The sequence below is a fragment of the Siniperca chuatsi genome, linkage group LG8, assembly GCF_020085105.1.
Source record: "Siniperca chuatsi isolate FFG_IHB_CAS linkage group LG8, ASM2008510v1, whole genome shotgun sequence".
NCBI classification, from domain to species: domain Eukaryota; kingdom Metazoa; phylum Chordata; class Actinopteri; order Centrarchiformes; family Sinipercidae; genus Siniperca; species Siniperca chuatsi.
Window position 1 is genome coordinate 846,627 of NC_058049.1, and position 18,050 is coordinate 864,676.

General features: G+C 46.3%; 1 protein-coding gene across 5 annotated transcripts in view; it reads right to left on the reverse strand.

Annotated features, from left to right (window-relative positions):
- The window catches only part of LOC122880710 (transcription factor COE3-like), a 164,464-nt gene that overhangs the window by 21,432 nt on the left and 124,982 nt on the right, over positions 1–18,050 (reverse strand). For all 5 annotated transcript variants that reach the window (XM_044206093.1, XM_044206092.1, XM_044206097.1 and 2 more), the window contains exon 11: positions 13,227–13,315. In XM_044206093.1, the coding sequence (XP_044062028.1) occupies positions 13,227–13,315 (89 nt within the window). The remainder of the gene's footprint in view (positions 1–13,226; positions 13,316–18,050) is intronic.

Sequence of the window (18,050 nt, forward strand, 5' to 3'; positions counted from 1 at the left end):
CCAGTTAGACCAGTTATTTGGGTTTGAATTCAAAAGCCCACCACCCGGACCTGAGGCCCGAGCGCCCGTCAGTACTGTGACGTGTTCACTGTCATCACGTCACATCTATGAGGTTAAAATGCGCTACGAGAGAGGACGAAGCCGCCGCTCCGACCCGTTCCTAATGGGACTGATGCTAGTCATTAGTGTGGAAATGCTGCTTTCTGACAGAAAAAGAGGAATTAAAGTTAATATACTCAGTAAAACTTTCTGTTTACTTTGATTATTTCACTACTAACACTATTAGAAGTCCTGTTGGATGAGAAGCGACCTTTGTCCATCTGACTCTGATGAGAACGAGCTAATCTAAATCATCCAGCCTGTGCTGAATGGACCGAATATAAACTCACTTTAAAGGTGCAGTTGTATTACAGCTCGCAGGTTTGCATACTTCTGTGAAGTCTGGCGAGGCCCCCCCACACAGACTCTCTGGAAGTCCGCGGACAGTTCGCTTCGAGCTCCTTGTGGACTCGATGAGTTGTGGATTTGGACAGACCTCAGGGCTGGCGGACCTCCAGGGAAGTCCGGACATTTGGATCCAGCCAGTTAAGAGTAATTTTATGTCACAATAGCTGGCATGAAAGCTCATTTAAACAGTGAATGCATCACTATTGAGCTGTTGACTTTGGAGCCTCTTAGCAGCAGGTTGGACTCAGTTTGGAGGCCATGATTGTAGTTCCCTGGAGAACTCTGTACTACACCGGACCAGCTCAAGGACGAGTCCAATGTTTAGTTAAACCCTCTTGTTCTCTGCCTCCTCCAGTCACATGTTTCAGAGATCAGGTTCATCTCTGTGCGTCCAGCACACAGATCGGTCCAGGATGGGTTTAGCCTAGCTTAGCACAAAGACAGGAAGCAGGGGGAAACGCTAGCCTAGCTTAGCACAAAGACAGGAAGCAGGGGGAAACTGATAGCCTAGCTTAACACAGAGACAGGAAGCAGGGGGAAACGCTAGCCTAGCTTAGCACAAAGACAGGAAGCAGGGGGAAACTGATAGCCTAGCTTAGCACAAAGACAGGAAGCAGGGGGAAACTGATAGCCTAGCTTAGCACAAAGACAGGAAGCAGGGGGAAACGGATAGCCTAGCTTAGCACAAAGACAGGAGGCAGGGGGAAACTGATAGCCTAGCTTAGCACAAAGACAGGAAGCAGGGGGAAACTGATAGCCTAGCTTAGCACAAAGACAGGAAGCAGGGGGAAACTGATAGCCTAGCTTAGCACAAAGACAGGAAGCAGGGGGAAACCTTTAGCCTAGCTTAGCACAACGACAGGAAGCAGGGGGAAACCTTTAGCCTAGCTTAGCACAAAGACAGGAAGCAGGGGGAAACTGATAGCCTAGCTTAGCACAAAGACAGGAAGCAGGGGGAAACTGATAGCCTAGCTTAGCACAAAGACAGGAAGCAGGGGGAAACTGATAGCCTAGCTTAGCACAAAGACAGGAAGCAGGGGGAAACTGATAGCCTAGCTTAGCACAAAGACTGGATGCAGGGGGAAATGCTAGCCTAGCTTAGCACAAAGGCTGGACGCAGGGGGAAACCGTTAGCCTAGCTCCATCAGTAGAGAAACAAATGCCTTCCAACAGCTGATTTACATGTTGGATCTGTTTGTTTAACTTTGACCATCCAGAAGGTGAAACTTTCTGTGTGACATCATCTGGCCTCGTGTGTGTGTGTGTGTGTGTGTGTGTGTGTGTGTGTTTCCAGTGAATGAATGGCCTCCTGTCAATCGAACCCCCCCGCAGCATCCCTCTCTATTGTAAGACAATCTGTCAGCCTGCTACTGCCAACACTGTGTGCATGTGCGTGTCTACACTGTATGTTTATGAGAGTGTTTGGTTTGTATGTTTGCACATCATTATGTTTTTCTGTGCTTTCCTTCCTCTCCTTCCTTTCCTGCCTCCTTTATCTCCTTCCTTCCTTCCTTTCCTGCCTCCTTTATCTCCTTCCTTCCTTCCTTTCCTGCCTCCTTTATTTCCTTCCTCTCCTTCCTTTCCTGCCTCTTTTATTTCCTTCCTTCCTTCCTTCCTTCCTTCCTTTCCTGCCTCCTTTATTTCCTTCCTCTCCTTCCTCCCCTGCCTCCTTTATTTCCTTCCTCTCCTTCCTCCCCTGCCTCCTTTATTTCCTTCCTTCCTTCCTCTCCTTCCTCCCCTGCCTCCTTTACTTCCTTCCTCTCCTTCCTTTCCTGCCTCCTTTATTTCCTTCCTTCCTTCCTTCCTCCCCTGCCTCCTTTATTTCCTTCCTCTCCTTCCTTTCCTGCCTCCTTTATTTCCTTCCTTCCTTCCTCTCCTTCCTCTCCTGCCTTTCCTGCCTCCTTTATTTCCTTCCTCTCCTTCCTTTCCTGCCTCCTTTACTTCCTTCCTTCCTTCCTCTCCTTCCTTTCCTGCCTCCTTTATTTCCTTCCTCTCCTTCCTTTCCTGCCTCCTTTATTTCCTTCCTTCCTTCCTTCCTTTCCTGCCTCCTTTACTTCCTTCCTTCCTTCCTTGCCTCCTTTATTTCCTTCCTCTCCTTCCTCTCCTGCCTTTCCTGCCTCCTTTATTTCCTTCCTTCCTTTCCTGCCTCCTTTATTTCCTTCCTTTCTATATTTTCTTTCCTTCGTTTCCTTGTCCTTCATTCATTTTCATCTTAGTTTCATCTTCTTTTCCTTTTTAAACTAAAACCCAAAATCTGCCGCCGTCACACAGGTGAAAGGACGAGTCTCTGCCAGTGTGTGTGTTTGGTTGTGTATGTGTGTGTGTGTGTGTGTGTGTGTGTGTGTGTGTTCGTGTGTATGTGTGTGTGTGTGTGTGTGTTGTGTGTGTGTGTGTGTGTTCCTCCACTGGCTTCATTAATCTCCATTAGAAAACAGAAGTTAGTTAATGTCTCTTCGCTCGGCTGCAGCAGCGAGACGCCACGAGGCAGCAGCTGCCCGTCACACACACACACACACACACACACACACACACACACACACACACACACTCACTGTTACTTACACATATTGTACATATGCAGAAACACACACCTAAAAAATACAGTTCAGACACTGAAGCCTCACACACAAAAGACTTTAGCTCCTTTGTATGTGTGTGTATTGTGTGTATTGTGTGTATTGTGTGTGTGTGTGTGTGTGTGTATTGTGTGTATTGTGTGTGTGTGTGTGTGTGTGTATTGTGTGTGTGTGTGTCCTCCTTCTATTTTCATTAGGTCCTGACAGACACAACAGCCTTCTCAAGTTAATGACGCCTCCGAGGCCTCGCTGCTGGAGAGCCGCCGCTGCTCAGAGAGAGAGTGTGTGTGTGTGTACGTGTGTGTGTGTGTGTGTGTGTGTGTGTACGTGTGTGTGCGCGTACATGCACTTGTTCATTTGTTCTTGGCCGCTACTCTCTGATCTGTGAGTCAGGTACTCTCACTACTACTACTACAACTACCCAGATCCTCCCGAAACAACGACCCACAAATCCACCACAGAAGAAGAGGAGCAGCAGCGGTGTGGTGCAGTCTGAGCTGAAGTTAGAAACCAATCAATAACTGTTCAGTGTCCTGATCAGACATGAGCAGTGACCGTCTGCTGGACTCACGGGCACCCCGGGATCCGACCGACCTGCCTGCAGGTGTTTCTGGCTCACGATTGGCTGCAGGTCGAAACCCGGAGTGTTTTTATTGGTGATGTTACGGAGACTGTCGGCGCATTCAGGGACACTTCTTTTAAACAAGTAAATAACCACATTCAGCATCCGCGTTCACTTCAGAGCTGAAACGATCGGTCGATTGATCGGTTAGTTGAGTGACAGAAAATTAATTGGGCAATATTTTGACAATCGATTCGTGGTTTAATTGATTCAATGTTCTCTGGCGTCAGCTTCACTAGCCTTCGGTTTTCTATCTCAGTAAACTGAATCTTTGGGTTCTTTCCGTCGGACAAAACGAGACTTCTGAGACTCTTTGAGACGGGTCACTGTCACTATTTTCTCACATTTTATGGACCAAGTGAATAATTTATTAGCAGAGAAAATGGAAAATAATAATGACAATAATCCTTGTTATGCCGCCCCCCCCCCTCAGTCAGTCAGAGGCCTGGAGAGGTAGAAGTGCACAGCAGTTCACAGAAACAAAGCTGTGAGCTGTGAAAAGTCACAACAATATAAATATAGTCCTTTTTATAGTCACAACATCCGTGTTTCATTTTGTGAAAAAACAAAAAGCTCAGCAACACGATACTCTGCTGTTGCTGATGATCCAGTCTGAGACAGTCATTGATTTTCAGAACATACCCTGAAACCTGGAGGGCAGAAAACCTACAAACTGAAGGATCATTTAGAACATAATCAGCCAGTTTTGTAGCTGATGGATTAAACGTGTAAAATCACACAAACGGAGCAAGTTCGTCCGCTTCCTGCAGACGCTGGCCGAACAAAGTGATGCTGATTTGGGCTTTTTATGCATCAGAGTCAGTTTCAGGCCTCTGCTGCTGCTGCTGGACGTGTTGTTATCTGTCAGAGCGTCTAATTGCCTCCACGCTGCTCCGCCATACATCCCCATTCACACCATCACACACACACACACACACACATCAGCTGCTCAGCCACACCCTTCACACACACACACACACAGAGAGACAGCGCCATTGGATTCCTGTCAGCGCGAGTGCCGGCAATCAGAGCGCTGGGCGCTTTAACGGCGCTGAAAGGCCTGCCCCGATCGATACGGTAATGCACTGGCTCCCGGTTATCATCATCATCTCTTATCACTGACCCACACCTCTGGGGGGGGGGGGTATGGGAGAAGAAGATGGAGGAGAGAGGGATGGGAGATGTGGAGAAAAGGGTCTCTGGGTGTTTCCCTTCTGCTGTGAGGAGATGGATGGATTCGGAGAGGAGGAGGGGGGGTGAAGGATGGAGGGGGGGGGGGGGTCCCAGAGCAGATAACTGGACTTATAAAACATCTCAGAGATGGAGGCTGCTGATTCTTGCCAATGATGGGTTGGCGTTCAGTACATCTGGTTAGTGATTGGCTGAAGGAGCACCACCTGCTCACCTGCGCTCAGCCCACATGGACTTCTAAGACGTCGTGGCCTCCTCTCCCAACAGCTCCAGCTTCCTGAGACACAACAAGTCTCTTACGATCTTCACTAAACTCCAGACATGGAGGACGTTTTTACCTGAACGCACCTGTGCACACTGTAGCTTGTTTTAAGACTTCGCCTCACTAGTGCAGGATTGTCCCTTCAAAATGTCCACGTTAAAGATCTACGGCTCTAAGCTGTGTTTGAAGTTCGGAGACTCCAGTCCCACGTCACCGCTGACGGCCGGATCCTACGTTTCCCATAATGCAACAGGGCAGGGCATCCTGAATGCTCACGTCTTTCAAACGCCACACCTCCGGTCCGTCACGCAGACGTCTCGGAGCTGAGGTAACCTTGACGACATCGCTGTGACATCATCAGAGACAGGTCTTTGTGTGTAAAAGAAAAAGGTGGAGTGGCCCTTTAAGTTTGAGCAACATCTCACTACAAACTAAGAACAAGCAGATATGAGAGTTTTCCTGCAATCTGACGATCTGACGGATCCGCGTCCCCGCAGTTCAAGTTGGGTCGTAAACCAGATGAAAATTGAAATATGGAGAGAAGAAGAATGTGATAACTTCCTGTGAGAATGTTCACAGGAAATTAAAACACATTCCTGCTAGTTTGGATAATTAATTTAAATTGGTTTGAATCCAACAACTTGAATATTTCTCTCTCTGTTAGATTAACAATCATTTAATACAAACGTCTCTAAATGTTTCCAAAGCAAATAAATTCATCATGTCTGAACACCATCTGGGTCTTGGCTTAATCATTAATTTTAAGATTATTTAAGGACTTACAACATTAGGATTAATTGTAATTCATAAATCTCGAGCATTAGAGGCAGCTAACAGTAAAAAGGTCACGTGTGACGACAGAAGCCCTCAGCTGATTGGTCAGTTTTGTTTTCCCTATGATGGGGTGCTTTTATTATTTTCTTATCACCAATAAATCTCATGTTTGGACTCAAACCAACAACATGTCGGTGCGTCTCTCAGTACTGCAAACAGCTGCTCGCTGCAGTTTCTATCAGACCAACAGGAGGAAACAGTGCGTCTGTTGGGGACTACTTCCAGCGGCGGATGAATCCACATGTGGTGCTGTAGTGAGTGTTTGGGGCAGCAGGACGGTGTGTGTGTGTGAGTCAGAATAAACTACAGTGTGTGTGTTCATGGTGATGAAGGAACATGTCACCCAGAGCAGCATAGCGGCTCGCTGATGTGTTTTAATAGTTTGTGGACGACGATGGAGGAAGAAGATCCATCAGCTGTGACTCACACACTCGTTAACACTCGTTAGCGGAGACTCGCCGCTGGTCTGATCTGCATCTCAAGTCTGTTGCAACAGCTTTAAGAACCAGCACGCCAACTGCAAAGATATTAAAACGTCTGACTCTCGAGACTCGTTCAGGCGCAGGTCACGTGACCACTGCAGGTAGCTGAGCTCGCAGTAGCACCAACAAGCTAATCTGCTAGCATGTTTACTGCCAGCTGACTGTCTGAAGCGGTGTTTGTTTCTGTTTTTTTTTAAATAAAAAATATCTGAGGATAACAAACAGTCGGAGCCACCAGCACAAAACTAAAAATAAAAGAAGTGTTACATGCCGAGGTCTGACACGCACACACACACACACACACACACCTACACAGGCAGCGTACAGGTGGAGGGAAACAAGACTCTCTCTCTGGTTCATCCTCAGTGGGTCTAATCAACTCAGCACCGAGGAGGAGGAGGAGGAGGAGGAGGAGGAGGGGAGGAGGAGTCCACTTCATCCTGGACTCACTGCTGATGGTGAAACCCCTTCAGATCGAGAAAAACTGATCTGAGCCAGAGAGAGAGAGAGTGTTCATCTGTGTGCGTTTGTTAAATATACATAACGGTTTCACCAGTTGTGTAAAAATCACTCCTCCACCTCTCTCTCAGTGACAGAACCTCATCCTCCTCTTCCTCTCGTCGTGGTAAATCACTCAGCGCACACACAGTAAACCACGACCGTCCTCCTCACGCTCAGTAAACCACGACAGACTGATTTATTTTAGCTTCCAACAAGTTGAACTGAAATACAATCAGAGCCGCTTCCTGACAGTTAAATGTGCGCACACACACACACACACACACACACACACACACACACACACACACACACACACACACACACACACAGCATCGCGTTCGGCCGTCAGGACTCGTTACAAAGGACGCGTCAGTCAGAGCCGGACTCAAACCAGCGTTATGTTTTCTACAGAGAACAAAACAGTTCAACCACGATTACACACATTATCTTCTACAGACTACATATCTTAACATGTTCCCTCCCTCCTCCTCTCCTCCCTCCTCCTCCCCTCCCCTCCCCCTCCCTCCCCTCCCTCCTCCTCCCCTCCTCCCTCCTCCTCCTCCTCCTCCCTCCTCCCTCCTCCCCTCCCTCCTCCCTCCCTCCTCCCTCCCTCCTCCTCCTCCCTCCTCCTCCCTCCCTCCTCCCTCCTCCTCCTCTCCTCCTCCCTCCTCCTCCTCCTCCTCCTCCTCCCTCTCCTCCCTCCCTCCTCCTCCTCCTCCCTCCCCCTCCTCTCCTCTCCCTCCCTCCCCTCCTCCTCCTCTCCTCCCCTCTCTCTCTCCTCCTCCTCCTCCCTCTCCCTCCTCCTCCTCCTCCTCCTCCCTCCCTCCTCTCCTCCTCCCTCTCCTCCTCCTCCCTCCCTCCCTCCTCCTCTCCTCTCCTCTCCCTCCTCCTCCTCCTCTCCTCCCTCCCTCCTCCTCCTCCTCCTCCCTCTCCCTCCTCCTCCTCCTCTCCTCCCTCCTCTCCTCCTCCTCCTCCCTCCCTCCCCTCCTCCCTCCCTCCCTCCTCCTCCTCCTCCTCTCCTCCTCCCTCCCTCCTCCCTCCTCCCTCCTCCCCTCCTCCTCCTCCCCTCCTCCCTCCTCCTCCTCCCCTCCTCTCTCCCTCCTCTCCCTCTCCTCCCCTCCCTCCTCCTCCTCTCCTCTCCCTCCTCCTCCCTCCTCCCCTCCTCCTCCTCCTCCTCCCTCCTCCTGTCCTCCTCCTCCTCCCCTCCTCCCTCCCTCCTCCTCTCTCTCTCTCCCTCCCTCCCTCCTGTCCTCCCTCCCCCCTCCTCCCTTCCCTGTCCCTTTCTTGTGTAATGTATGGAGATAAAATCTACAGAAAATATAATTGAACTGTTGAATTAATAAACAAGTAAAATGGAGTTTCTTTAAATACTCACTGTAAATTGTAGAGTTGGTGGCTTTTAGTCGGGGGTTTTAAATAAACACCGTCACTTTTAAAAAATGACTTTCCGTCTCTGAAATGTACAAAACGACCTGTTAATAATGAGATTTTTGCAGGTTAAATCGGGCTCTTCTCACTATCGCACTCTCGGAGGCTGCACCCTCGTGACCTTGCCCTCCTTCCGCCCATCTCTTGACATATTCCTGCTTTTCTCCCTCCTCCCTCTTTATTTTTTTTCTATCTTCTTCCATTGGTTTCTAGGGGCTTAATTACGGGGGGCCGGCTCCATGGTTGAGGAGGTGCTGGGCGAACAGGGATCAGTGTGACCCTGGAGGAGAAGCCATCAGACAGCGGCCTTAACAATGATAAATCACCCCGAGCAGAGCTGCAGATACAGCCGCCGCCCCGCTGATCTCTATAAAATATGGATGGACCTGCGCGCTGTGGAGGAGCAGGAGAGCCGCATCGCGCCGGATCTCCAGATTAGCGATTATCAGGCGGAGAGGTATTCTAATGATGTGGGACATGGTGTAGGGTTAATTCCATTCAGAGGAAATGGATTCAGATTCAGCTCATGAATTGAATATTGCTCATTATTCTCAGAGAGAGCAGCAAATCTCCTCATTCATGAAGTGGGTTGGAATTAATAATCCCTGAACGGACGGACGCCCCCGCGAGTCGGGATGGGGGTCAATGATCAGAGCTAAAGGTGCGCACGCAACACGCCAAACTCGTTTAATCTCCACCTCATGATCCACAAATCACCAGGAAAGAGACGGAAAAAAAGGACGGAAGTTTCATTTTTCTGCGGCTAATTTCAGGATCAGAGTTTCGCCTGTTAAACCTTAGTTTGGGTTTAAAGGTGGGTTTGTTTTTCACCACAGGACGTCCCTTATTTTACAAAAATCAACATATTTCAGAGTTCAGGTAGAAGTGAGGCCATCAGATAGTCTCCATCTTGGCCTTAGAGCTTTATATTTACTGAACCGAAGCCTTTAATTATATCTTTAAAGCCATTTAACCTTTTCATGAAATCACTAACTTTAAATCTAAATCAAAACAAGCAAAGTGAAGCTCTAAATGTTGCTTCTGCCCCTCAGCCTGCTCCTAGATTAATGATTCGAGTTTTTTCTTATCTTACAAAGTAAGGGAAACTTGAGGCATTATTTTCAGATATTTAAGGGAGCACAGTTTTATGTCCGTCTGCCTGCCTGTCTGTCTGTAGTTCGGACAGACAGACAGGCAGTTCGACAGGCTGTGAGGCCAACTGGTCACTGATGACCTCTGGGGTTTCTCCTGGATCGGGTTCAGCCCTCTAATTTCATTTCCAGTCTGGCTCGGCTGCAAGCAGACACCTCAGCGTCCGTCCGGCAGACTCAGAGAGGACACGTGCAGCCAGAGACGACCCGCAGCCCTCACCGCCGCTGCCCACTATCGCTTTAACATCCACACTTCTGTCTGATTCGCAGGATGTTTACTGCGCAGAAATGTGAATGGATCGGTTACTAGCTTGCTGGCTGACACAACATGTTCAGTAAATCAGACCGACTTGGAGTTGTTGGAAGGTTTTATTTGATGGGACTACGCTAGCAGTTTCCCCCTGCTTCCAGTCTTTGTGCTAAGCTAGGCTAAACATGTCCTGTGCTGCGTCCAAATCTCTCCCTCATTCCTACATAATAAACACTCAGCAGTTAATTCTAATGTGAGCAGTAAACTAAGAATTTGGACATTTAGCATTAATTTAGTTCCAGCACTGAGTGTATTGTGGCATAAATGTAATTTCAGTCATAACCAGGACACTTTATAGTGTATAATGATTTTTACAGTTAGAATTAGGACACTAAACATGCATTCTGTAGCAAACGGTGAGCCATTATCACATCTCTGAACAACTGCGGTACAATTGGACCATAATGATAAATTAGTGCTAAATTAGTACAAATCTAATTCTAGCTAATGTTAGTTAGTCGCTGTTGTTGACGTCAGCACTGCTGTCATGCCTGACCCACCATGATCTAACGAGGTCCTTCTTTGGTGATTATTGTGGATTAGTTTTCAGCTAATTTTGTCTCCTTTTCCTTGACCCCTGGCTCCAGTCAACAAACCCAGCAGACAGACTGGTGTCTAGGTTGTTAGCTAACAAGATCCAGCATGTAAATCAGACAGACTTTGGAGGTGGATTTTATTCTCCTGTGATGGAGCTAGGCTAGCAGTTTCCCCCTGCTTCCAGTCTTTGTGCTAAGCTAGGCTAACCCAGAGCAGTTTCCCATCTTTCAGATAAAATCAGCTTTGTGGTTTTTCTCCTGGTTTCCATATTCACCATTTTTGTTGAGCGGTGAACAATCACACACACTCTGCCTCTGCACTGCACCCACAAACCTCCACCTGACGCCCTACAACGAATCAATCTGTTCTGTGTCGCGCCGCCTGTCCAAAAGCTAAAAGCTCGCCGTCCAAACGTCTCTGTCCATCCCTCCTCCTGTCCTCTGCCGAGCGCCGGCAGGTGAAAACAAAAGAGAAGTGACAAGCCGAGTTAACCCGTCGCTGCTTGGTCACATGATCTCCGCCGCTAACACGCCGTCCTGTCGCCTCGCCGGCTGCGAGCCAACAGCTCAGTGCATCGCTTTTCCTCTCGCTGTGATTTTCTCTCTTGTCCAAAACGTCTGAGAGGAAAAAAATCTTTGGTCTTATTGAGTTTTCTTTTGAATAAATAAATATTTAAACGGCAGAGCGGAGGCAGAGAGGAGGGTGGAGGGTGTTTGACGTTCCACTCTGGCTGCAAATCAGGCCATCAAAGGGGCCAGACAATGTATGCTCACTATTAGTATCAATTTACAAATAAACTGCTTTTTTGGTGAATGGATCTCCGATGTCAGATTTTGATAAATGGTTTCAATTTGGCAGCTGCTTTCGAGTGTCAGAGCCCATCTGACGCTCGCCGCCCGCCGCCGCCACTCGCTGCCTCAAAGAATCTGCCTCAGTTAGCCTCGCAGCCGGCAGCAGCCAAAATAATCTCTTCATACTAACCAGGGCAGGTGTGTGTGTGTGTGTGTGTGTGGGCATACAAATGTCTTTCTGTGGGTAAATATTGAAACCAGGATCCAGATTTCACTACTGATGTTTTTCTACACAAATCTTAAAAGGAGCTTCCTGTGTTTTTTACACCATTAACTACAAATCGCAGACACTTTTCTTCACTGTTGACTGTTTTCCAAAGCCTGCCGTTGTTTAATGGATTTTTAAATGTGTTTTCCTTTCTTCCAGGTTTCCTTTCATTTCACTACAGACAAAATAAATCTACCTGCAGAGACTTTAAATCTGCTTCAGATTAAGTGTACACTTATGTTACTGAAGTTAATGTAGGGCTACAACTAAAGATTATTTTTACTATCAATTATTCTGCCAATTAATCAATTCGTTGTTAGGTCTAAATAAGACTGATATCTAGTTTTGTTCAACCAACAGTTCAAAACCCAAAGATATTCAGTTTACTGAGATATCAAACAAACTGACCAGGCTGCACTTTTTAACTGCTTCCATGGGAGACAGGAAATTCATTGAACTACTTTTACCACTTACACTACAACTGGCAGTTCCACTGCTTTCATCTCTTTTTTTTTTTTTTTTACTGAGTTAATCTGTTTGCAGTGATAACACTTCAAATGACACCTCAACCTCTTTCAATGCTTACACTGCAACTGACACTTCAAAAAACATTTCAGGCCTTCAGCTCTTCTATTTCCCACAACTTCCACTGTTCATAGACAATTTACTCCAACTGCTTTCAGTGCTTACACTTCATCTGACACTTCATCTGATATCTTCTTTCAGTTTCTACACTTGAACTGGCTTCAATTTCATTCAGCACCTCCACTTCAACTGAAACTTCCAGCTCAATTTATCACACTTCAGTGGTTTCACTTAAAATTTAATTTCAACTTCTACCAGTAACTGTATTTCCACAGCCACTTCAACTTCTACTAGTACATCAACTAAATGCTGAAGAATACATTTTCTTCAGAAGATTCAGCCTTTTCTAGTTCAACATGATGTTTTATCGACTTACAGTAGAATCATATCGCGATGGTGTGACTTATTGTTAAGTTTGGGGAAACTTTAGAGCTCATTTATTGATCAATGTGGTAAAATTGTTAAAAAAAGAAAGATGAAAAGTGAAATGCCAGATTTTCCAGATAATTTTAAACCTCCTTCACCTGGAGGATGGATGACATCATTATCTGAATAAGGTATATTGGTCTCTAAATTCCACAAACATTTACTGGGATAAGTGAAGAAGTTTTCACGAGTCTGTCCAGCAAGTCAAACACTGACAATCAATCATCACCTGCACCATCCCGACTCTCCACTGTCATCAGGTTCATCACTTTCATTCATCTAACATCATGGCTTCCCTCGCTGCGTCTCCGCCAGCGACTTGCCGCCTTCCAAACCTTCCTCCTCGCCAGTTGAGGGGAAACAAAACGCAGCGAGAGCAGCAGCAGCAGCGGCAGGATTTGCTCCCATAAACAGCTGTTTCCTGTTTGGAGGATCAGGAACAATCAGCCCGCTGGCAGCGAGGAGTTGCGGGCAGTGCCAAGAGTGTACCGAGCAGAACCAACAAATCCAATCAGGCAACTCGGTCCTGTGCTGCATTAAATAATACAAGAGACCTTAAACCCATGTGCAGGTGGTCTACGGCATCCACAGAGGGACAAACAGCCACTTCAGCTTTAATTCAGCCTTTAATGTGGCTGTAAAACCTGATTAAACACTCAGGCAGGCAGATTAACAGCAGCTCAGACTGACAGGTGCATTCTGGGATGTACCTGCCACACAAAACAAAGATCCCTTCCTGGTCTTGAATGTGACCTCTGAACTCTGACCTCTGACCTGAGCATGCAGCAGTGACTTAATGACTGGTCTCCACTGACCTTAGGTAACCTCTCGGGGTCCCCGGGGTGGCGAGGGATGACCTTCTGTAACCTCTGGAAGCCGTAGTCGATGGTCGGCTCGTTCAAGGCTGCAGGAAGAACAGAGAGAGCGGCGGTTAGGACGACAGAGACGAGTTCCACCGACACACTGACGTCAGAGTTATAAACTCCTGAGAGCTTTTTCATGAAGTTCAGTTGATTTCTACAGGAGTTCATCCAACAGTGACCAGGGAGCAGCTCCACTGCTGCAGGCAGGGGGTGATGGCCTTGCTCAAGGGCACGCTGATCTTTTTGCTTTCTACTTTTTTTCTCCATTAACAAAACCAATGACCAACAATCAGTCATCACACCTTGAAGAAACGTAGGGAAGTTACAACTATTGTATCTATTTTGAATAATATTCAAAATACATAAAACCAAAATACCAAAAAAAAAAAACAGGAAAAGAAGAAAAACGTTAAAATAAAAAGAAATGAAATAAAATCCTACAAAGACTTGGTTACTGCTTTCTAGGGATCCTCACAGTGAGCTAATTCACAGAAATCTCTGAAATTTGGAAAGATTTTAAAACCAAGGGCACCCTGAGGGAATTAATGATCGCTTCAACGCAGATTTTCACCCTAAATTTCTTTCAAGTTAGAAAAAGAAAACATATTTTAGACAACAATGAAGACTTGCATAGCTTCAAACATCTTTAATAAAGAAGGAAAACGATAACAGTTTCCAGTGTCCTTCTCTGGGTGGTTGGTTGAGTGAAACATTCAAATCCAGCTTGTTTTTTTATAGTAGAACTTTTCCATCAAGTCTTGGAACTTTGTGAAACTTTAGGATCTTCCCAAGAAACTTCAAAGCGTTTCTGAACAATGTTTGTGGAGGTTAACTGCAGTTAATTTAATCCTTGATCCTCCGAGGACATGCACTACAGTACCGGCACGAGTTTTGGTACCAAAACAATACTTTTTTTGATACTTTACTTGAGAACCTTAAGACATATAAACATGTTTATAGAAAATCCTTTCGTTGAACAAAAGAAGTCGTCTAATCACAAGCAGCTGTGCAAGAACTTTGTCTAAATAGAATAAAATCTGAAGCTTTTTCAATTCAAGTTCAATCAGGAACTATTCTATAACTCTGACTTTCCGACAGTCTGGGTTGTTATATGGATGTGGCTGAAGCACTACTACAGTACTACTACCCTCATTTACCTTTTGTCTTCTAATATTTTAACAGTGTGATGTTTGATACACGCTTCTTCATCTTTGGCTTTGTGTGCGTTTCATTCAGCAGTTGACCTCATGTTTGTGGTCCCTTTGATCGGATAATATGTCCTGATGAAGGACAATAAGTAAATAAATAAAACCTGCAGAAAGTTAGAAAGTGTGCAGGAGTTTCGTCTCTTCTAGAGACAAGTTGAAATATTCTCACTGCGTTCGTTTTAAGAAAATTAGGTTTTAAGGACAAGAACGAGTAACAAGATGATGAATCTGAATCTTTCAGTACTTCTTCTTCGACACATTTCAGTCGGTACCAGGAAGTGTTGAGGTCTAAACGGCAGCTGAGCTCTCAGTGATGTTCAGTTTCAGTCTGTAGGTTATTAACAGCGAACACTAACAGAGAGAGAGAGAGAGAGAGAGAGAGAGCAGTGTCAGTTGATCTCTCTCTCTCTTATCTTCCTGCTGTTTATTAAGTGTGAGACCTCACACTCCATCTGTCCTCCTCGCTCTGCCTTTTCACCGCTCCTCCACCACTAATTCAATCCAACCTTCCCTCCCTTTTCTTTTCTCCTCCACTCATTCACCTCCGCAAACAATCTGCCTTCCTCCTCCTCCTCCTCCTCCTCCACCTCCTCCTCTCCATGAGAAGTGAGCAGAGCTGGAGAAACACCCGGAAATGAGTTCGGGGAGATACTTCTCCATAATCAAGCCCATTAATCATAAAAGGCTGTCAAATTTGACTTTGGGGACAATTTGTCAGCCGATCTTGCCCACTCCGCTTTTGTCACCGTTGGCTCTTGTATTCTGTAAGGATGATTGACACACCAAATGCCGGTGAGTAGAATAGCTAGTTTGCGCTAATATGCATAACCGCGGCTTTCATGAATAAGAATAAGGCAGCTATAGGCAGCACAGAGGGGTCTCCTTCAAAGGGCCCCGCCGCCGTTTGTCGCCAGCGCTCCAAATAGATGTTATTACCATTATAACAATATTTGTTTTCTTTCCCCAGGAATGGGCGACCGCGAGCTGCTAAATCAAATTTGTCGGAGCCCGTTTCAAGTGGCGGCAGAGGAGAAAAAGGGCTTTCAGGCTGCGACTGGGGTGGGGATGATATCTGAAGGGTGACAGAGAGCTGAGGGACGTGGCCCTCGCCGCAGGGGCTGCCATGTTGGATTTCTTGCCTCCCCGCCTCCCTGAGAGGAAGCAGAGAGCAGCGCGCCCTGAATCTATTACCTCCGCCCGCCGTGAATGAAAGAGGGATTCATTGTTGGATCCCAAAGAGACTTTTTGGGGGGATGCAGAGCAGCAGAGGATGAATGGAGATAATGCGTCGGGACGACATGAGCAGCAATCAGTTGCGAGTCCCAAACCGGATTGCCTCTCAACGCCGCGCACATACATCCCAACTTATAAAACAAGTGAAAGGCACTATGGGAAATGCTGCAATTGAATAAAAAACCCATTTACACTCAGAGAGAGAGAGAGAGAGAGATCTGTGATGTTTAACTCTTCATCTGCATCAGAGGAGGAAACGTTCCTGATCTGTGACCTCGAGGCCTCGGAGCAGGAGGGGCTGATTCATCCTCACGAGGGAAGCTGAGAGGATTAATAATTTACTATAATCATTAGTATTTATGTGATATCATATGTTTGTACTTGTATTCTGTCTCTCCATATTGTGATTGTCCTTCTGGTTCCAGCTGTCTGCACATCTGTCCGATCCCTCTTCTGTTTCTCTACTAAAAACCTCAGGAGGACGTTTGTTGTACAGACTGTGAAGGCAAATTGCGTTTAGGGCCAAACTCAGCACAACCTCAGTTAGCCGCCGCAGCAACTTTATTTCTACCTTAAAGTTCTCATCAAAAGGTTTAACATTAGAAAACACGACGAGGATGAATCAGGGAGGGGAAAGGGAAAGAGCATTATTTACTGTGTGACTAGACACATCCACCGACTCGACCTCACCATGAAACATGAAATACATATGGTGTGGAAACTTCAGCAGTCTCTAAAATGACGTTCTGCATCCTGCTGGGATTCGAACAGACAACCTTCTGAATAAAAAATGCATCTCCCCTCGGACATACGGAGGGAGGGGCGATGTCTCCCTCTGTTCGTCATCAGAGGAAGAGAAGAAGCTCAGATGGAGAAAGAAACAAAGACAGAGGCTTTTAATGAACCTCTGGACAGGCGCCCCCCCTCCTCCCAGAAATTAAGCCCATTACTTCCTTTATTAAAATCTCGCTGCACTTTGACCCCAGCGCCCCATTGGCTGCCTGCAGGGCCCCGCGCTCCTCCCAGCCAATCGATACCGGCTGCCTCCCTGCAAAGAGCCCGAGTAATTGGAGAGCGGCGGCTGGCAGCACGAACCCTGACACCCCACCCCCCACCACCACCACGCATTACACCACCCATATGAAGACAGATTGCCTGATTTAGTGTAAACATATGCTGCAATTCCAGGCATCAGTGCCACTTTCTCCATCGTAATTTGTATTGATTTTTCTCTCTCTCTCTTTTTTCACTGTGAGGAGGCCGCGGCCGTCGTTTTCTCCTGCTGTCTGATGTTTTTTATAAATCAGAAAAGAAGGAGAGGAAGATAATTCAGAGGTGAGAGGAGAGGAGGGAGATTCTTTATATATTTAATCAAGTATTTATCGCTCTCTCTGTTTGGTTTTTTCTCTCTCTCCTCAGTGTGAAAGTGATCAAACGGTTGGGTGGCGTCCTGCTGATCGGAGCGCTCCGTTATTAGGCGACTAAGTGACTGAGGAGAGGAAGAGGGGGAGAGACGGGAGAAGAAGAAAGGGTAGGCGGGTTACATGTTAAACTCATTTCTTGACGGCAGATTTGTAGCATCAGAGGAGACGAGGAGACGCAGTGAACAGCAGGTCAGAGCTCGTGTCGCTCAGCTGTGAATATTTACACATTTATGAGCAGAGAAGTTCACTTCCTCCTGCTGCAAAAACACCAACATTATGTGTGAAAACCGGAACATCTGCACACGGATTAATGTTTGAAAAGGTCCGGCTTGATTAATAATATTTAAATGATCAGACTGGCCGTTTTTATAAGGACCTTTAACGGTCAAATAAAAGCCAGTGTCACATGTATAAAATATATTTCTACATACAGTAAAATGAAACACGTTAAAACCAGAAGGCAATATAAAACGATAGGATGAGAAGACAGTAAAAAGGGAATAACAGCAGTAAAATAAAAGAAGACACTACAGAAGAATGTAGCAGTACTGAGAGAGTAGCAGGTGTAGTTGTAGTATTAGTACCAGTAGCAGGGCCACAACCGAGACACCAAAAAGAAACCTAAGATCAAACATTTTTACAGCTCAAAGTGCCTTTTTGAAACGTTAGTCGTCATTTATCAAGCAAACATGGCAAACAGCTGTTAGTTGTTAGTCTCCAGTGTCTCAGATTTTCGGACTTTCTCTTATATCCCAGTAACCTGAATCTCTTTGGGTTTTGGAGCGTTGGTCAGACAAAACAAGACATTTAAAGATGTCACCTTGGACTCTGACAAACTGTGGAGGGCATTTGTCGCTATTTTCAGAAATCTTATAGACTAAAAGATCAAATCAGTTAATCAAAGAAATAAT